At 41.0% G+C, this 27,983-nt stretch overlaps 1 protein-coding gene across 1 annotated transcript; it reads left to right on the forward strand.

Moving 5' to 3' along the window:
• Positions 1–157: 157 nt before the first annotated feature.
• On the forward strand, positions 158–18,516 carry LOC306920805 (uncharacterized protein; the record flags this gene model as incomplete). The annotated part of the gene is made up of 12 exons (XM_079497713.1): positions 158–246; positions 1,169–1,208; positions 1,449–1,538; positions 1,672–1,740; positions 2,854–2,931; positions 3,569–3,646; positions 3,924–3,995; positions 4,134–4,211; positions 4,539–4,674; positions 10,562–10,678; positions 13,417–13,460; positions 18,436–18,516. The coding sequence occupies exons 1-12, from the start codon at positions 164–166 to the stop codon at positions 18,514–18,516; spliced, it is 966 nt and encodes a 321-aa protein (XP_079353839.1). The 5' UTR covers positions 158–163.
• Between the last annotated feature and the right edge of the window lie 9,467 nt (positions 18,517–27,983).

Raw genomic sequence — 27,983 nt, forward strand, 5'->3', positions numbered from 1 at the left:
TGTAGTCCTAATGTAATTAGCACTGCTTACTGCTAAATACAGTAGGACTACATCGACCAGAATGCTTAGCGTCTCAAGGAAGTTAGCGTCTCTGAATAGATACAAAAACAAAAACAATACAGAGCACTAGAGCAGTCAGCAGAAGTAGCAGAAAACATCGAAAATGGACCGAAGAAGGAAATATATTCTCCCGGGTTCTGATCAAACGGATATTCCAAAAAGAACAAGACTATTATGGAAAAGAAGGTTAGTCTTTGTTTTCTTGATTCACATGATAATGCACTGTCTATCTACGTAGTGTTGTAAAGTAACTAAATAGCCTGATTGAATGCAGCTGCCTGCGTGAGCTGTCAGCTGTAACACTGTCTAAACCAAACTATCTGTCTATAATGTTAGTTTAGACTCTAAACTAACATTATAGACAGATAGTCTGTCTAGTGCCTGTTTGCTTCAGGTAAAACTCATATGAAGGTAACATGGTATATATCACTCTATCTATCAACAATGAGTAGCCTATGTAAATTAATAGGCTACTATAGGCCAGTGGTTCCCAAAGTGGGGTCCTGGGACCCCCAGGTGTCCTTGAGGGAGTTCCAGGGGGTCCCCAGCTAAATAATAGTTTGGAACCAAACGGACCCTTTCAGAGTCAAATTAACATTGGGGCTCCCAGAGATAGAAATGGCATTAAATGGGGGTCAGTAGACTAATGCATGTCAAACTGGGGGTCCTTGAAATGAAAAAGTTTGGGAACCACTGGACTAGGCTAATTGAATTACAATCAATCATATTATTATATAATGTAAAACATGTACATTCTGTCATTGGGGATAGATAGCATGTGCTTTGACATTTACACGTATATTTATAGATAGACTGCTAACTCAGTCTGAGCAAGTACAGTATAGTAATTCTCCATTAGTGCGGTGTACAACATTTATGGTGTGAAATTGTCTAACATATAACCTCGCCCAAAAAGGCATGCAGGAACCCCACATTTGTGGCCTGCAAATATGAATCAAGTACAAAAAGGCCATTGTGCTTTCTTGGGTTTAAATCCTATTAGTAGACCTTGTATCTGAACTGTTCTGCACTGTGCTTTTCCTATGCAACCTGCTAATAAAGTATTCAATCAATAAATAAATCCATGTTTTCTATCACTTGCACCCAGGAAAGAAATGAGTGAGATTGATCAGCCAAACCAGGATCTTGTAAGTCATGAACTTAAACATACGTAAAACTACACCTTACTTATACTATTGTATTGCCAAATGGATCTCCAAGAACAGAGATCTTCATCAATATATTGAAATATGTGTAGCTTACGAGTACATTTTGCCCATGACTATATTATGAGTGATCTTGCAATATGCTCTTTTATCGGATTATATACAGATTTGTCAAATTTGTTGCAGACATTATGTTGAACCTGCCCTCTTTTGTTTTTTTAGCCAAGAGCCCATGCCAGTTCTGATGCCTGGACCCCCCTAAGTGAACCATCTTCAGAAAGGCTATCAGGAACAACAGAAGAGACAGGCAATGTAAGTTTCAGCTGCTGGAAAACTTTAAATAGCAGATCTTGTTGATCTGCTATTTTGGTTTGTAGACTTTATGGGTGTTAACTTTTGTTTATTTTGTTTTCCCCCCCTCTGTTGTCTTTTATTTTATTTTTAGGTAACTGATGATTTTGAACCTTGGGTTCCTCTCAGTGGACTACAAAGTTTGTCAGAAGCAGAAAACTCTGTAAGTTTCAACTTTGAGGTGTTTAGTTGAAGAATGTATTATTTAGCAATGCTTTCAACTTTTGCAAAAATCTGGCCTGTAGCACTAACATTATAGAGCAATATTAATATATTTGATTTATGCTGGTATCGACCCAGCCAGCTCAAGTTTTGTTGAGCATTTTGGTTTGAGCACATAGTGTAAATTCTATGTTTATAATTAGTAGGTTAGTGTAGCAGCAAATAAAATGCCACAGACGAATAACAGTCTAAGTCCACAATATTGATCCATAATGTATAAATGATAGATTAGGGTTCAGGACAACGAGGCCTTTTCGTGGAGGGGTCAGAATGAAATTTGGACTTAGACTGTTTTTCGTCTGTGGTATTGATGTTTAGTTGAGTACATCAGATAGCCGAGGTTGTGTGTATGTTTGGGTGAAAAAAGGTTTGCCACTGTTCAGCAATGTTGTTTTTGGCAGCAAAGTTCTATTTTAGTTTTAGTCATAGTCTCTTGAATGGCTTTCATTTAGTTTTAGTCACATTTTAGACACCCCGAATGTTTAGTGTTAAAAGTCTAGTTTTAGTCAACTAAATATCATAAGATTTTAGTCAACTAAATATCATAAGATTTTAGTCAACTAAATCTACAGGTGATTTAATCGACTACAATGTGGGCGTTGATGCCGTCATAATAGCTGATTTTATACTTCCTGATCTACAGTAGATTGTCTATTTTCAGCATGCAAACAAAGTGTAAAATGACTTATACTGGATCTCTTGTCCACTAGTCCCTTCCCAACATTTTAGTCTAGTCATCATAGCTTAGTTTTCATTTAGTTTCCATTAGGTTTCGTCAGTGAAAAAAGGTAAGTCGACGAAAACAACACTGCTGTTCATATATCTGTTTGTACACTTTAGTAGCCAGCAATATGTTAGTGGTAGTCAAGCTAAAGCAATTGTTGTGTTCCCGGCTGCAAAAGCTACACCTGTATCTCCCTATTAACTGAGCTGATACTTCTTATTTGGGGATCTTGAGTGATCTCTTTATTCAAGTTTGGAAGGAACTGTTGGTGGATGACAACTGTGCATGTAACAAAGGTCAATCAATACTTTGTATTATTTTCTTACACAGAACCTGAATGAAGATTCCTCTCACTACAACTCTGACAATGGCTTTGAAGATGTACATGATAATATCAGCCACATTATGGTGAGTATACTGTACAGCAGTGATTCTCAGACATTTTTTTCTCAGGACACCCCTGTAAATACTAGCTTCTTCATCCATGGCACCCCTGAATTCCATTGTTAGTTAACAGTACATTTATGTAAAATATGTAAATCTCCCCCCTAAGATGCAGTTTATGTCACAAGGAAAACTTCTGTTTCTATTTTAGGACAGATTGACATGGTGTTTAACCACTTAGTCTTAAACCCCAGCATCTCTATTCTGGGGGGAGCATTTGATTGAAATATGTATTAACAGTTTGCAGAATTACAGTACATTTCAAGCACAAACTCAATACAAAGACTGTTAACTGTGAGTGGACGACCCAATTAAGCATTACACTTACCAAAAACAGCCAATCTACAAGCTCACAACGCAACGTGTTGAGAGCTTATAGATCTGCTATTTTAGGTGAAGAGACATTGAAGAGAGATCAGGTATAGAGGGGCTATAAGCGGTTAAACTTAAGTTATATTGATAATTCCAAATATTAAAGTATTGAGGCACCCCTTTGAAAAACCCTGGTGTACATTACATTTATTCTTAGACATGTTACATTTTGGTAACATGCAGATTGTAAACGATCTATTGATTTTTATTTTGTAATCTGTTTCTTTAGGTAACTGATGACGATGATTCTGAAACATGGAATCCTCTTAGTGGACAGGAAAGTGTATCAGGAGGAGCTGAAGACTGTGTAAGTTTCAACTGTGGTGTTTAGTTGAACAATGTATACTTTAGCAATACTTTAAACTTCAGCAAGTATCTGGCTTATAGCCTCTTAAACAGACACTTGGCTCTCACACATTTCAAATGCTTCAGCCTGTGTCTATTGAATGCTTGGAAAACCTGGTCAAAACAGAAAGGGAAAAAACATCTAAAGCCGATACAGTACATGTGATAAAATCTGTGTTTGGGGTGATAGTAATTATAATTATAGTAAGTTAATCAAGATGTTGTATTCTTATTTACAGAACCTAAATGCCAATACCTCTCTCTATGACTCCGACAATGGCCCTGAAGATGTACATGTCACTCCTGATGTTGTAAGTATAGTGTACAATACAGTTCACGTTCTATTTTATGTTAATCATCTTAAGAACTAGCCATGTTGCACTTAAGTAAACAATCTAATCTATGTGGTCGGCGGTCGCCGGTTATTATTTTGTAATCTGTTTCTTTAGGTAACTGATGATGATACTGAGCCATGGACTCCTCTCAGTGGACAACAACAAAGTGTATCAGGAGGAGCTGAAGTCTATGTAAGTTAACTGTGTGTTTTTTATTGTTAGTTTTCCACATCCTCTCCTCACCTTGTTCACTTTCTTTCACCCCACTTCCCAATTCCATTTCATCCTCACTGATTTTCTTCACCTGTTTGATCCCTCACTGATGGTCCTCAGACATAAGAAAGATTAGACATCACATTGACCATGTACTGTACTAGCTGTGGCTGTATGTTATCTTAGTTTACACCTTGGAAGGTGTGTGTGTGTGTGTGTGTGTGTGTGTGTGTGTGTGTGTGTGTGTGTGTGTGTGTGTGTGATAGATAGATATCCAATCAGATTTTTTTTCTTCTCCATATCTAGAGCCTGTATGATGACCGTGGAGATTCTATTCCCAGATGTCCTACTTCCCCACTCTTGTTTGAGGATGAATGTTCCACAGAGAGTGAACTTCACTTCAATGATGGACCTAATTTCAGTCAAGCTTCACCAAATACCAGTAACTTTATTCCTAATGACTTTGATGACAGTCTTGGATCCATTATTGGAAGTGAAGAAGAAGATTCAATTGTATTTGAAGATAGCCCTGATCAGTCAGTAAATGAGGAATCACATTTTGGACATGAACAGTTTACTCTGGAAAATGAAGACCCCCTTTACACTGGTTCAAGACTAACCCAAGCTCAGAGTTTTTTACTTATACTTTCATTTGTTTTGAGACACAGCCTCACAGGCATGGCTCTGTCTGATCTCCTAGATTTGATCAATATTCACTGTCCAGAAAACACACAGTTAACCTCAAAGTATCTGTTCTTAAAAGAGCTTAAGCCAGTAGAATGTCACCTACAATGTCACATATATTGTCCAAACTGTGAGTACTACATCGGTGACCAGGATAGTGAAGGACAATGTGTTGTATGCAACACAACATGGGATAAAAACAGCTCACTAAAGAATGGAAACTTCTTCATATACTTACCAATCCAAACACAGTTGGAACATCTCCTTCAAAGGGAAGATATTGCACATTGTCTCAAGTCAAGAGATGGCACATGTAATTCTGACATTTATGAAGATATTGGAAATGGTAAAATGTACCATAATCTGAACAAAATTGGAGGCCCTCTTGACTGTACTCATGGATACTCCTTAACACTTAACTGTGATGGAGTGCCTGTATTCAAATCATCACTCTATAGTATTTGGCCATTATATGGGATTGTAAACGAGCTTCCTTATGCTTTGCGCAAAGAAAATGTTCTAATGTTTGGCTTGTGGTTTGGTAATAAAAAGCCAAATGTTAATTCATTTTTAAAGCCATTCACTTTAGAGTGTCAGAAGTTGTCAAGTGTGGGCTTTAAGATTAAAAGAAACAGCATTTTGGAACAATGTAGAGTTGTGGCAGCTCTTATGATGTGTGATTCCGTAGCTAGGCCCATACTTCAAAACATGACCCAGTTTAATGGTCAGTATGGTTGCAGCCTCTGTTTACATCCCGGTGAACAAGTTGAAAAGGGTCGTGGCACCGTCAGGGTATACCCATACAAAGACGTCCCAAAGAGGGACCACGCTTCAACCATAAGTGATGCAAGAGAGGCGTTGCATACCAAAAAATCAGTGAGAGGTGTTAAAGGGCCCAAATGTCTGATAAAGATTCCACACTTTGACATCATATCGGGCCTGCCTCCTGACCATATGCATAATGTACATCTTGGTGTGGTTCGCCAAATGGCAAGCATGTGGCTGGACAGTGAGAATCATGAGAAGCCATATTACATTGGCAATAGAGTGAATGAACTTGATGAACAGCTCTTGCTAATTAAGCCTCCTTGCAATATAACAAGAGTGCCCCGATCTTTTCAGCAAAGGAGATTTTGGAAGGCTAGTGAATGGCAGAACTGGTTACTGTTTTATAGTATATTTGTGCTAAAAGGAATTCTGCCCCAGGTATTTTACAAGCACTGGTTAGTCCTTGTCACCTTTATGTTCATTCTTTGCAAGGACATTATAACAACAGAGGACGTAACAAAATGTGAAAAACTTGTTGTAGATTTTGTCAAACAATTTGAAACACTGTATGGAAAGACCCATGTGTCATTTAATGTACATTTATGTCTTCATTTGCCTGAATCTGTCAGGAATTGGGGACCTTTGTGGGCTCATTCTGGGTATATTTTTGAATCGTATAATGGTGAAATACTGAAAATGTTTCATGGCACTCAGTGTGTTCCTTTACAGATAATGAAACAATTCACGTATAGACAAGTATTGCCTCTTTTGAGGAATGATGCACTGAGAAATGCTGTTCCTGAATGCATCCAGCTATTTAATAACTTAACTGGACGAAAAAGACTGAAGCAGTTTGAAAGAGTAGGCGATCAACTTGTTACCCTTGGTTTACATTATTCTCGAAAACTTTCTAGTGAAGAGACACTGGTCATGAGAGAGCAACTTTCAGTCACCACGGATACAGTCGTGAAAATATTCAGACGACTTCTAGTCAACGGGGAGCTGTATTACTCTCAGGAGTTCACAAGAGTAGTGAAAAGGAACAGTTTCACTGTGCTGTTGCAGAATGGACACATCATCACTGTATACTATTACATTGTAGTAGTGCAACATGGTGACAGAAAATGCTTTGCTTTTGGAAGATCGTATGACAGATCACATAGTACGCTGATTAATGTTGAGAATGTAGTTGGTCTGAAAAGGGAATTTCGGGGCAGGAAACAGATATTTGATGTGACATTGTTCAAAAGAAAATGTATGCTAATTGATCTGCCACAATATGCAAGCCTCTATGCATGTATACCTCCAAGATCCAGTGTGGAGGATTGAAAATATAAACGCAAAGAACATTTCAATTGTCATGAAAAAAAATCACACCTATGTGAAGTGAGGGGTGCTCGTATCATCGTAGATCATCCAATAAAACTAAAGTAAATATCAATTTAACATTAAAAAAGCCAATTTGCTCAGACACATGATGTAAATTCTCCTTGCATTATCAATGGCATTTAATGTTTGTGTTAGGAAAAAAAAGGGTCACAAGAAAGCCGATTTGCTCAGACACATGACTTAAATTATCCTTTCATTGTCGATGGCATTTAATGTTTGTTTCAATAAACTTGTTTGTGTAATGCAGATTATTTTGTCTTCAATGTATTTTCTTTAGGCTATATAGCTATGCTATGCATGGTCCATGTATATGCTATGGTTGTTTATTTGAGAAAAAACACTTATATATATATATATATGATACAATATATAACCATATATAGTACAATATATATTCATACATGGCACAATATATGGCATATGCATTTATTGCAATATATTGGAGCATATAAAGTATATATATATATCCATATATGGTACAATATATAACATATATATGATACAATATATAATCATACATGGCACAATATATGACATGCATATATTGCAATATATTGGAGCATATAAAGTATATATATAACCATATATGGTACAATGTATAATCATACATGGCACAATATATGGCACATGCATATATTGCAATATATTGGAGCATATAAAGACAAACTATATGTAAAAATATATTGCCCTTTTTGGTCTTTATTGCAATATATATCTTTATATGTATCAATATATACACATATATGGTATATGCATATATTGCGATATATTGTAAAATATAAATACTAAATCTCATATATGGGAATATATTGCCTAATATATTGCATGATATTGTCCAATATATTGCAATATATTTTTCTTTCGTAAGGGCTGTCAAGGCCAGAAAGTAGTTTTTTGCCACTCAGTAGGCGTTCCTGCATAACTTCCTGGTTTGATGATGATGTCACGCGCATACTCTCTATACTTCCTGCAATATAGAAATATATGCTCTACTGCAGTGGTTTTCAACCAGTGGTCCTTGAGGGGGTTCCAGGTGGTCCCCAGCTCAATGATGGAGAGTTGATAACCAAATGGATCCTTATTACATATTTAACCATTAGCCTATATATATCTTTAACTCTTGAGAGTGTAAAATTAAACCAAATGGACCCTTTTGGTTTAATTTTATGCTCTCAAGAGTTACATCATTGTTAAACATCTGCATTACTTAATGTACTCTACACAATTAGAGAATGTAGAAGAATTGTTATTTTGATCAACATTTGCCTGTTATCTCTCCTAATGGTACCAACATCAATACAGCCTGTTATCGCTCCTAATGGTACCAACATCAATACAGCATGTTATTGTGGACAAAATCTTATCCAACGACACTTTGGGGTCCGAGAGGCTAAATGTCATCAAATGGTGGTCCATGTGTCATGGATCACAGGAAACAGAGCAGGTATTAAGTATTTAATGAAGACTGAGGCAAACCTTACATGGATCTTGCTGGCAGGAAGTAGGCAGTGGAACAGGAATCATCAGAATGACAAAGTAGTCAAGAACAGGGAACCAGGAACAGGCAACTGCATCAACAACAACAAGCTATGAACTGAAGTGTGGCTGCGTTCGAATTCATTCCCTATGCCCCATATAGTGCACTACTTTGGGGTTCCGCCATTTTGTTATAGTGTCCGAATATGTAGTGAGCATTTTTGCACCCTAATGTAGTGGACTGAAGTATCCCACAATGCACCGGGAATTGTAGGGACCATCCGATGGTCACTACAAAAACACAGCGAAGCAAATCTGACCCATAATGCATTGCGCAAGCTCGCTCTTGAGCGCACATGCAGGCGTTTGCGCGCACGTGCGCTGCTTCTGCATGCATGCGCTTATTGCGCTCCAACTCAGAAGAGGCAGAAGTTGAACCAGCACAAATGTACTTTTTAAACTTTCGTTTCCCCTCTCTTTTCTTCCCTGGCGGATCTCGAAGCTACAGATCTCGAGACAAAATTTGATCTGTGCATTTATTTGCAATTGTTTTGTTTTATTTATTTATAATAAAACAATTCATTTGCAATAGTAGGCTATTACTAATCTGATTCATTGTATCACCCAGGCCCAGCGCATGACGTTAGGAGAGGAATGAGTTGCTTGCTGTAGAAGGCCTTATATTTTAATAGTTTTTGGATTAAGGTTTGTGAGGTTGTAAAGCTATGTGCTAAAGTCCAATATATCTTTTGTACATGCATGTGAGACACATTAATTGTGTTTCCGAACATATGTTTTATTAATATTAATTAATTCCTGCCATTAAAAAATATATGTTATCTAACATTATTTCATTGAATTGCGCTAAATACATTAAAACTTCATTATGTAGGCAGTCATTTATTGGACTGCTGTTTCTGTTAACGTCCGTATTGTGAGCAGAGCTTGTAGATCGGCTACTTTTGGTAATTCTTACCAAAAGTACCCGATCTACAAGCTCACAACACGGACGTCGCGTTGCTTATAGATCGGCTATTTTTGTCGTATCCCCCCCCCCCCAGGATTAGCGGGGGTTCATGCTGCTGATATTTTCATATTGCCAAGGTGGTGCACTGTTTTCATATTGTTGGATAATGGATATAATATTAATTTATTGATAATAATCATAGGCCTATGTTATTTTAAAAGAATAACCTTTTTATCATCATTTCAGCAGCAGCGTTTTGACTGTTTTTTTGTAGTCAGTTGATTCTTCATATCCAAATGAGTGAAACGGCCGGGATGATTTGTTTATTTTTCATACAGTTCTTTATGAGGCGATCTGAAAAAACCCTATGGGGATTACAATGCAAATAAAAAGTACATGAACCCGCGGACCTATAGCGCCCTCTACCGATATTGACGTCAGAGTCGGTGCTCCCCATACAGGGAGTATTGTCCGAATTAATCACTATTTGAGTCCACTGAGTCTGGGAGTAGGGAACAACCCTAGCAATTAGAACGCAGCCTGTGTGTTTGCAAAGAGTCCAGTCTTATAGGGAGCATGTTGATTAGCAAAGAGTTCACAGGTTTGCTGATGAGGGAGTTGGATACAGGTGTGTAAGTGGGACTGCAGTGTGGTGGAAATGAATGTGGGAGTGGCCATGGTGGAGTCACAGACTGAGGGAGAGGGAGACTGTGACACCATGACTCAAATTAGCCTCGGTCCCAGGCTCACTTAACTGCGAAAAAGAAGAGCCTGGTCACAACCTAAGGCAGAGAAGCTATCGAAAGGCCCCCGGAAGTTAACGTTTTTTGACCAATCGCAGCGTTGTGTTCCTGAAAATGTATTCCCGCTGAAATGATCATTGGGTGGGGACTAGTAAACACAGCCGCACCGCGTGACGTAGTTATCTTACACGCAACACTTCCGCCACTTCCGCTGATAGTCTTTTCAGCGTAGGTCTTGCCCAGGGACTCAAATGCAGAATAAATAATGGGTAACTGGATAGCTCACCCCTTTTACAACTCAGAGTCAAAAGTGCGGACATCTCACCCCGAAAGTCCGGATAACTCACCGGTCATGTCGCCCGAAAGTCTGGACGAAAGTCCGGACATGTCGCCCGGGGTGAGATGTCTCTACTTCCGGGGTGAGTTATCCACTAGTCCCCAAAAAACAGTGTGTGTGACAGAGAAAGAGAGTGAGAGCGCACGAGGGGGAGTGAACACTAGATGGCAGGCAGTAGAATAGAGTAGTACTTTTTTTAATAGTTTACTGAATATTTCTACTTTTTTCTACTACTAGTTCAACACAGAACTATATCAAATATGATGTAATTGGATGATCAAACTTTCTACAGAGATAATTTCTCCCCTAATGAGGTATGAGTATTATTTTCAGATATATTTGCATACGTACAATTACAATGTTTCATTTCAACAATGCTGTGCATTTCATTTCCACAGGTAAATTATAATGTAATATATTGAACAGGTCAAACCAATATATTGGTATTAATCTTAATGAATACACATACTAATGTATTAATCAAACCAATGCTTTGGAGGAAAAATAAACATTTTAAACAAATTAGTAACAATTTAGTCATTTCTATGTTCTATTGATTGGACATAACAGCAACAGAGTTCAGTCAAACACTGATTCCAAAAGGGACTACACAAAAACAAAGTCCTTGCAGACTTGTTTCCATTCAGGCCCTATGCAATCAATTCATAGACATGAAGAATAACAAAAATCACACTTGTGTGTAGTGAGGGGTGCTCTTATCATCATACATCACATTCCATGCTCAGCCAATGAAATCATCACAAATGTCAATCGGCCAATCACTTTTGGCGTCTTCACTTTTTCTGCCCTCACTTTTTATCCTCAATATATACATCAGCCAATCAAATCATCGCTATGGGATGATGATCAGCCAATCAAATCATCGTGTTTGTGTTCACACAAAGACAAAGCCCAGTAGGAGGAGCTAGCGCCCCATTGGGCCTGCTGAAAGGTGGACTTTCAGGCCTGTTTTAAAAGATAAGTGATCTGCATTTTTTGAAGGGCCCCAGGCATTCCACGCCTGGGTGGCCGTGCTGTAGAAGGAGAATTTACCCATATTTGTTTTGAAATATAGGAGCAGTATAATAATCCATAATATTGTCCTTGTCTATCGTCCTCCCAAGGAACATACAGCTGTTTAATTTGATCCTCCCAGTGAGCTCATTTTTCATTCATTCAAGTTGTTTATTCTCGAAATTACACTTAGTAATCAAACTCATTTTCAGTGTCGTCGAGTAATACAATATCATATAGAAAAAACATCACACTAAATCAGAAGATCAGGAAAAGAAAAACAAAAGATATACATGTGAATTACATAGGTTTACAAATAAAAAGCTAAGACAAATTTCAAAACAATCTAAAAACAGTTACATATTGTGGGGATCTGTATGCTCACCAAGGTTTTAAATGACTTAACACTTACAGCGCTAGCATTTATTGACAAATGATATAATTCATGCCAGCATTTTCCCATTTTGAAAAGCCACATTTCCAGACTTACGGTACTGAACATAAACTAGGAAGTCAAACGGGTCCTGGACAACTGCCATTGATGTACGGCAACGGCGTTGAGGGTTTTATTAAATAATGAGCTTTAATTGACGTAGATCTCGGCCAATGGCGTTCTAAGTCTTAAGGGTACCAATGTGGTCAGTTTAAATGTTGTTTGCAGGTCATTCCATGTATTAGGGCCACAGAAGTCAAAAACAGATCTACCAAGTTCAGAGCTAACTTTTGGTACCTGTCATGGTCATCTGCCTGCCTATTCCCCTCTTTCTGTATCTCTCCCTCTGCGCAGTTGTCTGTCTTTCCACCTCGGCCACTCCCTCTTCCCATTGCAGCCCTCAGTCCTACACACCTGGTTCCACTCTCATCAGCCCAGCCCATTACAAACCTGTGAACTCTGCTACAATCAACCCACCACCCTTAAATGCTGGACTCATTGCACTAAGCAAACTGTCAGAACATAAATCTTTGTCTGGTGCTCTACAGTGTTGTCCCTGAGTTCGTCCTTGAAGATTCTGGTTCCTTGCTTAGCTCTTCCAAATGTTTGGCGGTTTTTGGACTTTACTTCTTGGTGCATTTTGTAAGGTTTGCCTTTTTGACTCTCTGTTTATAGCATTCTGCTTTTGAAGAGTTTTGCATTTGCATTCCTGATTTTTGTGCTTGCAGCTACAGCTAACTCTTTGTTGTAAGCTTGACCTTGTTTACATTTAATAAACCTTATTTTGAACTTTCCTCTGCATTTGGGTTCAGTCATTCTGCCACCGTGACAGTACCTTGAATTTGGGGAAACTACTTGACCGGGTGCGGGTGTACTTCAGAAAAGATTTAGGACAATCTCCAAGCATGGCTTTATACAAGAACAGGTGCCAATGCAGTTTTCGTCTCTCTGTCAGGGAGGACCATCCTACCTTGTTCACACGCTGGTGTGTTTTCACATCACCTGACCTACTGAAACTCTTGTCACAATGTTTACATTGGAAAGGTTTTTCTCCAGTGTGGACACAAAGGTGTGATTTCAGGGAAGATAATGCAGTAAATCTCTTGTCACAATGTTTACAACGGAAAGGTTTATCCCCGGTGTGGATATGCTGGTGTGTCTTCAGATCACTTGAATTGATGAAACGCTTGTCACAATGTTTACATTGGAAAGGTTTTTCTCCAGTGTGGACATGCTGGTGTCTCTTCAGGGAACGTGACACACTGAAAGTCTTTTCACAATGTTTACAGTGGAATGTTTTTTCTCCTGTGTGGACACGCCGGTGTGTTTTCAGTTCACTTGACTATCTGAAACTCTTGTCACACTGTTTACAGGTGAAAGGTTGTACTTCATTGTGGACATACTGGTGCTTCTTCAGGTCAGATGACTGAAACTCTTGTCACAATGTTTACATTGGAAAGGTTTTTCTCCTGTGTGGACACTCTGGTGTGTTTTCAGGGAAGATGATGCAGAAAACTCTTGTCACAATGTTTACATTGGAAAGGTTTTTCTCCAGTGTGGACACGAAGATGTGTCTTCAGATTCCAGGAATATCTGAAACTCTTGTCACACTGTTTACATGGGGAAAGGTTTTTCTCCAGTGTGGACACTAAGGTGTCTCTTCACATCACCTGACTGAGTGAAACTCTTGTCACAATGTTTACAGTTAAAAGGTTTTTCTCCATTGTGGACACGCTGGTGCTTCTTCAAGGAACCTGAGTCACTGAAACTCTTGTCACGCCGTTCGTCATCATCGTCTTCACTGGTCTCCTCCCAATCATCACTGTCTTCAGTGAGTTCAGTGTCAGATTCAAGTTCAACTTCAACCTCAGAGCAGTGGGAATCTTCATCATCATTTTCATCGCCACCTTTCACAAAATACTGAAAAAGTAATGTGAAGTAATATACATTTAGTTACTTTAACACCAACATGAATAATGTTACAGCAAATATTTCATTTGAATCATGACATTTTGAAACGATGTTAAAAACAAACCCGAGCTCTGATTTGGAAGTAAATTAGACATGCGACTCAGTGAATGCGTCGCATGCGACAATGAAAGCTTGAAATGTGGACCGATAGTACCGGTAGCTTAACAATCTATGTAAAAGATTTCCACTGAGTAGCTCTGTACGTCTGGAAATGTCTCTGTGAATCTGTCTGCGAATCTGTCTGCATGTGTGTCTGTGCGTCTGGAAATGTGTCTGAGTCTGTGAATCTGTCTGCCTGTGTGTCTGTGCGTCTGGAAATGTGTTTGTGAGTCTGTGAATCTGTCTGCCTGTGTGTCTGGGGCAAATCTCACAAACTACTGTAGCGATCAAATCTCACAAACTACTGTAGCGATCAAATCTCACAAATGTCCTGTTCACGCTGCCAGTCGGCCAAGCAAGTATTTATCCACACCTGATTGTGTCGCACATAATGGTAATGTTTCAGTTGTGTAACAAGTAAGAAAGTGCAGATTCTAAGCCAGGGGTATTCAACTAGATTAGGCCGGGGGCCACAGCTGTAGAATGATTGTGTGGGGGCGGGGCCACACAGCATGCACGCTTTGTGCCATTTGTGGCACGCGGAAATTGTGTGGGTTCTCAAAATGCACCCTAACCTAACCTAAAAACCCTAAACCCTACAGAACAGAACATATTAAAGAAAGGAAGAGAACATGAAACTTGCTGAGGTGTGGCTGGTCTTCAACTTCCTGTTTAATAGAAACATCTTCAGCTTCCTGTTTAATAGAAACGTCTTCAGCTTCCTGTTTAATAGAAACGTCTTCAGCTTCCTGTTTAATAGAATCGTCCCTGGCTGAGTCTGGAGAGTTCATCTTCACCTGGAAGAGATGCATCATAGCTGGGTCCCAATTCGTTATAATCGTGCACTTGGTGACAAGTTCTTGATTTTTGGCATGGTGTTAGGGATGGGCATAAGGTTTTCAAAAACCATCGCAAATGAGTTAGGCTCGCCCCCTAGTGGTCCGTTTGCAATGCATCTAATATTAAATGGGCCAGTATGGTTAAAAACCATAATAATGGATAAAATAAAAAATTCAATGGATTCTATTAGTATTGGGTATGCTAAATAAAATACTAAAAATGTAGGAAAAAATTACTCCTGGAAAGGCATCATTTTCAAGATTGCGTCCACAATAGCTGCAAAATGCCTATAAAGCTGGGATTTAATATGTAAAAAATCAATTATGCACTTGGTGACAAGTTTTAGATATTTGGCATGATGTTAGGTATGGGCATAATGTTTTCAAAAACCATCACAAACAAGTTGGGCTCGTCCCCTAGTGGTCTATTTGCAATGAATCCAATGCTGGCCTATTTAACATTGGATTCTGGTTTGCGATGGTTTTTGAAAACCTCATGCCCATACCTAACACCATGCCAAAAATCAAAAACTTGTCACCAAGTGCATAATTGTTATGTTTTTTTTATGTATTAAATCCAAGTTTATAGGAATTTTAAGCTTACTGAGGCCACCGTGGACGCCATCTTGAAAATGATGCCTTTCCATAAGTTATTTTCACCCTAATTTGTAATGCTATTTAACATACCCAATACTAATAGAATCCATTGGAAAATCTATTTTTATCAATTATTTTGGTTTTTAACCATATACTTTAATATTTGATTCATTGCAAACAGACCACTAGGGGGCGAGCCCAACTCGTTTGCGATGGTTTTTGAAAACCTTATAACCATACCTAACACCATACCAAAAATCAAATCAAAAACTCTGGAGAGTTCGTCTTCACCTGCAGTCTGGACTCCGGTCTGAAATCAAGTGAATAAGGAAGGACTTTAACCATTTAGGACGGAAATGCATATGTGCCGCTTTAGCGTGTAACCACTTTAACCACTATTTTAAACTTTAGCTGTTGAAAAATAACAGATCTACAAGCTCGTATCGTGGCACAGAGTGCCGTGCTATGAGTTATGAGCTGGAATTGTATTTCATATAATTTTTAGATTAATACAAAAAATATATATATATATCTTGATTTTGACAGATGTGCGATCTCGTTTCTAAATTATGGCAATTCTATGACGTCATGCTGAATTTGTGTATTATTGTTAATGGACCAAGCAGTCCTGAAAGGACTTGGTCCTTTATTGTTATTGTTAGTTTTTTCTCTTCTCCTTCCGTCAAAAATAGCAGTTCTGGCTGAACCTTGCAGTCGGTTTTCGTGACATTTGGAAATATGGTAGAGGGCCATGCCAAATGGTGAGGATGCGAAGCCCACAACCATTGGCCAAAGGGTGGCGCTATAGCACTCAATTGGAAATGCAACATTTGACCACGCATAGCTCATGAACCGTTTGACCGTTGGCAATGAATCTTCGATACACATATGTCTCCTCATGCCGAACAAGTGTTGTGCTCTTACTTTTGAGCTCTGACCTCTAGATCAACCACCATTTTGAATTATATGAAAATCAATTAAAATGCATCTCCTCCCAGAATCTTTGATCAAAATGCACGAAAAGTTCTACATGTGAACTTTGGACCTATACGGACATGGGAAAGTATAGTATATTTTGTATTTTGTCCCTAATACATACATGCAGTGTCATATCCTTTTGCAACTTTACAGTATGGTAGAGGGTCATGCCAAACAGCACTGAAAGCAGGCTTCAAAAAACATGAACAGCGAACAAACTGTAGTAATGAATAATGGACCAGGACACACATAATTGTCATCACAAACACTGAATTATTCTGCTGTTAACACTTTCAGCGCCCCCTGCTGTTCATTTGAAATAACCGCAGGGAGCCAGCTATATCCCCTATATAGACACCATTATATTACCGTCAATACAGCCCAATACAACGAGAAGAGGGGCAAAAACTTTTTCGAGCAGCAGCCGACATCTGTTCACAACAAGCGGTGACATGGCTGGCGCGATGTGATCAGAAATCACTGTTTACATCTTAACGCCGGGCGGTTTGGACTATTTGGAGGATTTGTCGTAGAAAACAAGCAACAAAGAAATGACAATGAGTGGATCCTTAAGGGAGGCGCGCGCATTGTTCCTCACGATGGGAAGAACGTAGGCTGTCTAGCAGCCTGGGCAGCACGGAAGGTTAGTGTTGAGCTTCGGCTGCATGGTATTGATATAACCCTTACTATACGCCATCTGACGGGTTTGGCGACCTCCGGGGTTATCAGTTTTTATCCTGCTGTTCTATCATGTTAGTGTGACATTCAGTGCAGAGGCTGCTCGATGGTGAATTAGTATTGTAACATTCTCCTTGGCTTTGACTGCTTCAGTTCAGACAGTAAGGAGGTCGGACAAACTAAACCTCGGCGATTCGGTGTGGTGGAAGGAGGTGGTGGGGGGACAGAACTTTGCCTTTTTTTCGTTGCTCATTATGCAGGTCGTGTGACCGGTGTCAAAAACAGGTTTCTCTTTGTAGCGGTCCCCTCGGTAGTCATGCAGTTGAGGGGAGGGCTTTTGAGTTCTTTTAAATAAATTAACTTAACTCTGATTAACTCAGTTTTAATTATCTTGGATTTCTTTTACTAATAAAATGCTCAAGCTGTTTTTAAAACCACACTATCATGAAATGACCTTTTTATGCAGTTTTAACCCAAAGCATAAGTAATAAGCCTTTTTTAACTTCAGTTTTACCTTAGCGCTTACTTGTAACCAAATGAACCCTCTATTCTAAACAGAAATAGGCAATCAAAATGAATTCACACAAGTCAGTATATAGAAAAATAGTTCTCAATTATTTAGTTCTGTTTGTGCAAAGATTGTGCAAAAATAGTAAATAGACAATAAATACAATATGTAAACAAATGTACCAAGTGCTCTGTGAACACTGTAGGTTGAAAACCTTAAGAATATACCCCTCTTCCTTCAGGAATACAAATATCCAATAATACTATTATTATGGTAAAATACCAACAAATAAATAATACCCTTTCAGAGATATTAATTGAATGTAAAACAGTAAACACACTTCCCTTTACCTCTGAGTCACTTAAGGACGCCTATACTAAGTTGTGGGCCCACACACACACACTCACACACTCACACAATGACACAGTCCCTTAAAGCCGGCAAAACTATGCTAAGTTCCCCAAAACCTTTAAGTTGCAGGCCTGTTTGTTGCTCGTGTGCGTTGTGGCCTCAAACCAGCAATGGTCCCTTCACTCCTCGGTGAGCCAAAAGAAAGATGACGTTTCTGTATCTCCAAGCACAGTCACTCACAGTTGTAGGTACAGCAGCAGCCTAGCATGTGTGCAGTCCAGACAGTATCCTCATCCCACGTTGCCAGAGAACTTTGAGTGAAGCTCTGGTTGTTCTAGCTCTAACTGGAATGTCCTCTTTGTGTCTTCCAGTCGAAAACAACAGACTACCACATCAACAGTCCAACTGTGGAAGTTAAACTATGTCTAGAAACGTCTGTCCACGTGCAATGAACAGGCACTAAACTCACTGAGCTAGCGTTAGCATTAGCGTTAGCATGTCAACACAAACCAGTCACTGAATTTCGTGTAGAACATTCAGTTGCTTCTCCAAACGTGTCGATTGTCCTCTCATTCTGACTGTTGTGTAAACACTCTTGAGACACAACATATACACGCAGGTTTGTGCACTGCAACTTATAATATAAACAGAGTTTATCTGAATAATACTGCTCACTCATTCCGCCCCTTGCGCAACATCTCTCCTCCAACCGTGTCTCTCTCTCTCCCGTCCGTGCAGCAACACCCTCTCTCACTACGTTCCCATACAGAATGTTAACCCCATGAGTGCTGGTATAGAAATAACAGATTCACGTTTATTTTAAAACAAAAACAAACAAACTCCAATAGAACGTCATAAAGTTACAAAACGTTTTTAAACAAAAACACATCATACATATATAAAGGCTTTTAACACTTTTTAAACAAACCCTTATCTAAATGATTTTAATAATAGTTAAGCATAACATATTTCTTAACTGGGTTACACACTCCCCCTTCTAAAGGCTTTGATGTCCTCATCAAACAACATAAACATAACCTCAAAAGTTATGAGAAGAAGGTGCATGTAGTAGCTTAACCTTTTCCTATTTTGATGATCACACCTCTATGAACTATTGTGAGAGGCTGATCTCTTGCTCTACCAGGCTCATCATAAGTTAACCTAATGACTGGTTTCACGGTTCTCTTTGGGCGGGTTTCTGGTTTATTTGTCAAATTAGACTCTGTCTCTGTCTGGTTATCGTGGCGAGTGTTAGACTCAGGATCGTTCTCTTCTTCGCGATCACTTTCTTCCTCAGGAACGGAATCTTGAGCTGTATCCACTTCTTCCACGATGTGCTTCTCCTCTTCTGAACTCTCATCCTCCGATAAGTCCTCTTCAACAGGATTTCCATCTGACTGTTGAGCATCACTGTCATCTTGGACGAGGTCTGACATTCTGGCAGTATCTCTTTCCCTTTGTAGGATTTCATTCAGGTAAGTACTGTACTTTTTCTTAGGTAAGTAGTGCTCCTCTTCTGAAGATGAGTCTGTAAGGTCATGTAACTCTTGCAGAGCTTCCTCTTCGTCAGGTAAGACTTTCTTTGTTCTCTTTTGAGTCTCAGCTCTTGTCCTTGGTTTGACAGGTGAGTTTTCCTCCTTACTCACAGTCGGCATTCTCACTAGTTGTCCAATCGGCAGGAGATGATCTCGATGAAGGGTTTTTACTCCTCCTTTTCCATCTTCAGGTTTCACTTTGTACACAGGAAGATTGGGCATCTTTCCCAGCACAACGTAAGGGATAGGACTCCACCGGCTCTCCAGCTTGTGTTTCCCCTTCAGTCCTAAGTTCCTCAGCAACACTCTGTCGCCGATATCCAACTTCTGGAATCCGACTCTTTTGTCGTAGGACCTCTTGTTCCTTTGGTGTGTCTTGTCGGCAGTTTCAGAGGCAAGCTTGTAAGCTTTCTGCAAGTCCTCTTTCAAATTGGCTACGTAGCGGGAATGGCAAGCTTCATCTTTTCCGTCCGGAGAAGTTCCAAAACACACATCTATTGGCAGTCTTGCTTCTCTGCCGAATAATAAGAAATAGGGTGAGTACCCGGTAGCGTCACACTTGGTACTGTTGTATGCATGAACAAGGTAACCAACGTGTTTACTCCACTGTCTTTTCTTCTCACAGCCAAGAGTTCCCAGCATGGAAAGTAAAGTTCGGTTGAACCTTTCGGGCTGTGGGTCCCCTTGAGGGTGATACGGAGTGGTCCGTGACTTTCGGATTCCCATCATCTTCAAGAGTTCTTTGATTAACTGACTCTCGAAATCTCTTCCTTGATCGGAATGGATCCGAGCTGGTAATCCATAATGTAGGAAATACTTGTCCACCAGTATCTTCGCAACGGTCTGCGCTTTCTGGTTCCTGGTGGGGAAAGCCTGAGCGTAACGTGTAAAGTGATCAGTCATTACTAACACGTTGCTGATGCCTGCAGAATCTGGCTCCATGGACAGGAAGTCGATGCAGACTAAATCCATCGGTCCACTGCTCACAATCTGGTGTAACGGAGCTGCTCTGTGACACGGAGTCTTTCGTGTGACACATGCTCCGCAATTCTTAATGTACTGTTCGACATCACACGCCAGTTTAGGCCAGAAGAAGCGGCTTCTCAACAAGTCTGTAGTCCTCTCTACACCAAGGTGTCCCAAGTCATCATGTGAGGCCTTCAACACAACTTCTCTGAACTCTCTTGGTAGGACGAGTTGGGTGACTTCTTCTCCAGAAGGTCTCTTACTTAAGCGATGTAGCAGCTCATCTTTCATCATCAGCTTTCCCATCTCTTTCTTCAGACGAGCCAGTTCTGGGCTGGAACCCTTTTCTTCAGGCCATTTTCCTTGCTTCACAGCTTGAACTGCAGATCTGATGACTGCATCCTCTTCTTGGGCTTTAATCAGGTCTTGCTTTGACATTTGGCCCAATGACTTCAACTCCAAGTGCGTTGGGAATGCATATATGTCAGGCACACAGTCAGGAGAGGCTCCTAACTGATCCACGTATCTTGGTGGGTTGATCAAGGATCCAGGGATGCAGACTTTCTTGCAGATGGATCTCACACCAGTCTGTGGTATGGTCTCCCATTCCTCTTCACTCTCATCCGTCATCCTGGACAACAGGTCGGCATCTATGTTGTGTATGCCCGGTCTGTACTTGACATCGAAGTCGTATGTGGACAATGCAGACAACCATCTGTGCCCAACCGCACTAAGCTTGGCAGTTGAGAGCACATACGTAAGTGGGTTGTTATCTGTACGCACTGTGAATCTGGCACCATACAAATAATCATGGAATTTATCCACTATGGCCCACTTCAGAGATAGAAACTCCAACTGGTGAATTGCGTAGTTTCTTTCTGGCGGTTTCAACTTCCTGCTGGCGAATGCAACTGGCCTCAGTCCTTCATTGTGTTCTTGATAGAGGACTGCGCCAAGCCCTTTCAAGCTGGCGTCCACATGCAGGACGTATGGCTTGTTTGGATCTGCGAAAGCCAAGACAGGTGCGTGGGTGAGACAGTGAATAATCTGGTGGAACGCTTCGGTGCAGGACAGGTCCCATCTCTCACCGAAGGGCTCAGAGTCCTTAAGGTAAGTCTTTGTGCTGTCTTTCTCTTGCTTCTTACCCCGCTGCCTTGGGGCATAGCCTTTAGTGAGTTCTGACAACGGCCTGACAACGGCTGAATAGTTGGCGGTAATAGCCACAGAATCCCAAGAACGACTGAAGAGCCTTCAGGTGCGTCGGCTGTGGCCAGTTGGTGACTACGTCAATCTTGTTTGGGTCAGGCGAGACTCCATTGGCCGACACAATATGTCCGAGGTATTTCACCTTGGGCAGGCAAAACTGACACTTGTCGACTGAGATCTTCAGTCCAACCTCTGCAAGACGATCAAGGACTTTGAGAAGTCGCTCTTCATGCTCTTCCAGAGTTCGGCCAAACACAATCAAGTCATCTAGGTAAACTAGGACCTCCAGCAGGTTCATGTCACCCACAGCCTTCTCCATTAATCTTTGGAACGTGGCTGGGGCTCCAGTTATTCCCTGTGGCATCCTTTCGAACTGGAAGAACCCCAGTGGGCAGATGAATGCCGTCTTTTCCTTATCTTCCTCGGCCATGGCGATTTGATAATAGCCACTCCGCAGGTCGAGTACGGAAAACCATTTGCTTCCAGTCATTGAGTCAAGGACATCGTCGATGCATGGAGTTGTATATTGATCTGGGACTGTTCGGCTGTTGAGCAATCTGTAGTCGATACACATCCTTACGCTCCCATTCTTCTTTCGAACAATCACGATTGGGGACGCGTAGGGACTCCTTGACTCCTTGATGATCCCTGCACGCAACAGTTCTTGAAGGTGCTTTCTCACGTCTTCCACGTCTGCAGGAGCCAGACGTCGAGAGCGCTCCCGGAACGGTCTGGTATCTGACAATCGGATCGTGTGCTCTACGTCCTTGGCTAATCCGACATCCCATTCATGGAGTGAGAACACCTGAGACCTTGTGGACAGCTTTTGACGGAGTCTTCCTTTCCACTCTTCTGAGACAGGTGAGTCTCCAAAGTCGATCAGATTAGCATCCAACTCCGGTGCTGTTGTCTTGGAAGGAGTGAGTGGAGTGACAGCGTCAGTCAGGTACATGTGTCCGATGACAGTTCCCACTGGTATGATGGTCTCTGTCAGCGACTCATTCTGGACCAGGATTCTGAAGTGGTTGATGTTCACTTCTTCGCTGGGCACCACCATAGGCTGCAGCAGCAGACCAGCTGGGAGTGGAGCTGTAGGCGATGAGTCAACCATCAGAACTTCTTTGTTAACTTGGTGCTTGAAGTCGACTTTGCAGACTGCACTGCAGTCACCACCAGGAGGTATAGTCAGTGGGCCTGGGCCTTGCCATGTCACATAACCAATATCATCCTCCTCTTCAATGGTTGTTGCAGTACCATGCGGTCTTAGCTCAGTCTCTCTGCGACAAGCTTTAATTCCCAGTGTCTGGGTGATGTCAATGCCCTTCTCCTTACATTGCTGAACCAGACGTCGGACATGACTGGCATTAGTCCCCACGATGACAGAAGTTTGGTCTGCAGTTCGGGGACTGGGGCAGATAAGAGCGAGGACTGTCACGATCTTGTCAGCACCTGCTACTTTCGCTGGGTATTCAAGATCAACCACCACATAACCACGGTAGGGGTAGCTGAGGTCAGACTCACTTAGGCCCCAGAGGGCTAGACCAGACACTGGACGTATTTGAACATCAGACAGGTAGGTTTCATACCAGGACTCGAATATAATGGTCACCTGAGAGCCACTATCGAACAAGGCATCACAAGAATATCCATTCACTTTCAGCGGAACAATGCTTGGTGGGCCAATCAAACCTTCAGGGATGCCAGCAGGCTCTGATGTGGTGACAGCACCTTTCTTGACACCAACTTCACTGGTTGTAGTCTCACCAGACTGCTGTTTGGTCACCTTCAACGCCTGAATTAGCTTCTTTATCACCTTGGCTTGATTCTCAGGGCTCCGGCACTTGGTCGCGTAATGCCCGTTCTCACCACACCGATAGCAGAAATTCTCCTCTGACTTCTTCGGTGGTCTCTTTGGGGAGTTGGAGAACTGGTTAGAAGCCTCCACTGTCGAAACTGCAACTGCAGCATCAGGCTCAGTTACTTTGTTCTTGACTTTCTGTTTCATTCGTTTAATTTCTTTCTTCAAAGCAGCTAGTTCGGAGTCTTGGCGGTTCTCCGGACCAGGTGGCGTACTCATGTGCGTAGCCTCTGCGTAGTCTTCTTTGAAGTGGGCTTGTTTGGTCACCACTGATGCAACCATTGACTTTAGCTCTTTTAGTTCAGCCTTTAAGTTCTGGATCTCAGCTTGTTTCACATCCACTTCTGGGTTGACATGTACTTGGCGTACTGAAGCACTGAGCTTCTTCCTAGATGCCTCGTATTCCTCTTCAGTGCGAATCTCACTCAAGAGCTGTAGAAATGTTGGCGGAGCAGTCTTCCTTTCACGCAAGCGCAGCTGAATCAGCATCAAGTCTGAGGTGGTAGCACCCCTCAGCAGTTGCTCCAGTCTGGCTTTATCCATGCAGCTAGCAGGAAGGCCTCCTCTCTGTATCACCTTCGCTAGAGACCGCTCTAAGCGCCTGAGGCAATCAGATAGCTTTTCTCCTGATTGCTGTTGCATCAGTCGGAATGCGAAGTAGAGATCATCGCCAGACTCAGCACTTCCAAACGCACTTTCAAGGGCTTCCAAGCACTCTTTTGGACTGGCGTCTGGGCTGGCGTGTCGCACTGCTTTCACTATTTCTAGGGCTGGCCCTCTCAAGCTTCCCATTAGTCTTCTTCTTTTCTCTCTGTCAGAGCAGTCAGTCTCCTCCACCATAAGCCATGCTTGCTCTAGCCAATGGTCAAATGGTTCTTCTCCTGGTGGGGTTGGTAGGACTCCTGAGAACATGCGTAAACGAACATAGTGTCCCCCATCAGACGGTTTGTTTGTCTTGTCCAACAAATCACCGACAGCACGTAGTATGGATTCAGTGGAGCTTTGGGGCGGTTCTGTACTGGGTATTAGTGATTTAAGGTCCTCCATTGTCTTTCCTTCAGCCTGTAGTAGCCCTTTTAGTTTATCATTAAACTCTTCAGCAGCTGCTTGTGCTTCTCCTATGATGATAATAGGCCACGCCTCTCCACCATCAATAGGCACAACTTCAGGAGGGACACTCGGATCCTTAACTGTCTCTTTGGTCTCACATAAAACCATCCGACGGTTCAGTCTTGCACTGAAATTCTTCCCTCTGACACGCACCCGTCCCAAGCACTTGACAGTTTCAAGGGATTCTTCCACTTTGTTGATCTCCACATCTTCTGGGACGATGGTCATCAAGGCATGAGTCACATCTAGGCCCTCGCCACGACACCAGCTCTTTAGCTCTGATATAAGTGCGATTTGATCCATTTTAATACTGCTTGTAAGTAAACTTTGAAATGTAGCTTTTTTTATTTTTAATACGTTAACTTTTTAATTATTAATACTTAGAAATCCAAAATCATCCCAGCAGTGCCTCCATTTTATGTAGCGGTCCCCTCGGTAGTCATGCAGTTGAGGGGAGGGCTTTTGAGTTCTTTTAAATAAATTAACTTAACTCTGATTAACTCAGTTTTAATTATCTTGGATTTCTTTTACTAATAAAATGCTCAAGCTGTTTTTAAAACCACACTATCATGAAATGACCTTTTTATGCAGTTTTAACCCAAAGCATATAGTAATAAGCCTTTTTTAACTTCAGTTTTACCTTAGCGCTTACTTGTAACCAAATGAACCCTCTATTCTAAACAGAAATAGGCAATCAAAATGAATTCACACAAGTCAGTATATAGAAAAATAGTTCTCAATTATTTAGTTATGTTTGTGCAAAGATTGTGCAAAAATAGTAAATAGACAATAAATACAATATGTAAACAAATGTACCAAGTGCTCTGTGAACACTGTAGGTTGAAAACCTTAAGAATATACCCCTCTTCCTTCAGGAATACAAATATCCAATAATACTATTATTATGGTAAAATACCAACAAATAAATAATACCCTTTCAGAGATATTAATTGAATGTAAAACAGTAAACACACTTCCCTTTACCTCTGAGTCACTTAAGGACGCCTATACTAAGTTGTGGGCCCACACACACACACTCACACACTCACACAATGACACAGTCCCTTAAAGCCGGCACAACTATGCTAAGTTCCCCAAAACCTTTAAGTTGCAGGCCTGTTTGTTGCTCGTGTGCGTTGTGGCCTCAAACCAGCAATGGTCCCTTCACTCCTCGGTGAGCCAAAAGAAAGATGACGTTTCTGTATCTCCAAGCACAGTCACTCACAGTTGTAGGTACAGCAGCAGCCTAGCATGTGTGCAGTCCAGACAGTATCCTCATCCCACGTTGCCAGAGAACTTTGAGTGAAGCTCTGGTTGTTCTAGCTCTAACTGGAATGTCCTCTTTGTGTCTTCCAGTCGAAAACAACAGACTACCACATCAACAGTCCAACTGTGGAAGTTAAACTATGTCTAGAAACGTCTGTCCACATGCAATGAACAGGCACTAAACTCACTGAGCTAGCGTTAGCATTAGCGTTAGCATGTCAACACAAACCAGTCACTGAATTTCGTGTAGAACATTCAGTTGCTTCTCCAAACGTGTCGATTGTCCTCTCATTCTGACTGTTGTGTAAACACTCTTGAGACACAACATATACACGCAGGTTTGTGCACTGCAACTTATAATATAAACAGAGTTTATCTGAATAATACTGCTCACTCATTCCGCCCCTTGCGCAACATCTCTCCTCCAACCGTGTCTCTCTCTCTCCCGTCCGTGCAGCAACACCCTCTCTCACTACGTTCCCATACAGAATGTTAACCCCATGAGTGCTGGTATAGAAATAACAGATTCACGTTTATTTTAAAACAAAAACAAACAAACTCCAATAGAACGTCATAAAGTTACAAAACGTTTTTAAACAAAAACACATCATACATATATAAAGGCTTTTAACACTTTTTAAACAAACCCTTATCTAAATGATTTTAATAATAGTTAAGCATAACATATTTCTTAACTGGGTTACATCTTTTTGGTTGTTCCTTTATTGTTTTGCATATTTATTATTTATTATTTATTGTATATCTATCAGTGACTCATGATATCCTTCCTTATTATATATATATTTACCACTGTTGATTGGATATATGATCTTATTGTGCAGGACTTATGGTTCCACCGGACTAAAGAATGACGTCAGCGTCATTAACTGACAGCTGTCAGGTGTGGGGAACGGAGGAGGAGGAGCTGCCTTTCAGGAACAGACTTTTGTATCAGTTGAAAAGGACACTTGGAGAGGAAGGTTGTATGTGTGCTGCTCTTGTGCGTTATCGAGAGGTTGACAGGAGGACCGAGAGAGAGAGAGAGGGCCGTGGATCAGTTGGCGCACCACTGTTACGAGTCGAGAGAGAGAGGACTCGTGTGTGACAGAGCTGTTGATGACGGAGGGAATCGAGTGAGCTGAGCCAGGGGAGGTGTCATCAGAAACGTTGCTGTACCTTTGAACATTGGCGGGCAGGAAACTGTCCGTGTGAGTGAGTACCGCTCTATGCAACGTTGTCTGTCTATTCCACCACCCGTTAAAGGCTGCTCGCAGTGTATATCTATGGAACGGAGGAACTGGCTTTCTATTTATGTGATTTCAGCTCCATGAGGAATTGAAGTGGACGTATTGTGTTGATTCAACATATCTGATGCTGGACTAACCTGAAGAGCCTCCCTGTTAAGGAAAATAACTGTCTAACCTAACGCACTTTAGCACACTTTTGTAGTTGAACGTTTTTAAGGATTTTGTATTTTGTTTCTTTTGTTTCTTAGTTAGTTTTGCTACTGCATTTTAAGGATTAATAAATATTGTATTTTAAAGGCATTTTAGTAGCCCATGTACCGTTGAATGCCACTGACCTTGACCCATTTGTTTTTTGAGAGGTTTGCGTGACCTGCGCATTTCACAATGTAGATATGTCCACTAGGGGGAGTAGAGAGCTATATAAAAATCTGCTGCCAGTCAAAGCCACCAACAGAGAGAGAGAGAGAGAGAGAGTCTAAAAATGACTGTGGTTTTGTTTTTTATTAATTTGTTGTATAAATCAAACATCATACATAATGCACATGCTTTTCTGTTAATGTTGATGAAGTATCTAAACTCCAAAGAGAGAGTGCCTTTCTCTCTATAAAGCTCATGAACAAACTTCTAATACTTAGGCAAAAGTACTCAGGATAAACGCGGAGGCAGACAGATGAATGAAGGTTTCGGAGTCCAGGTTTATTTTCAGAGTTCAATACAGCATCAGATGCATG

Source organism: Electrona antarctica (genome assembly GCF_951216825.1).
Source record: "Electrona antarctica genome assembly, chromosome: 1".
NCBI classification, from domain to species: domain Eukaryota; kingdom Metazoa; phylum Chordata; class Actinopteri; order Myctophiformes; family Myctophidae; genus Electrona; species Electrona antarctica.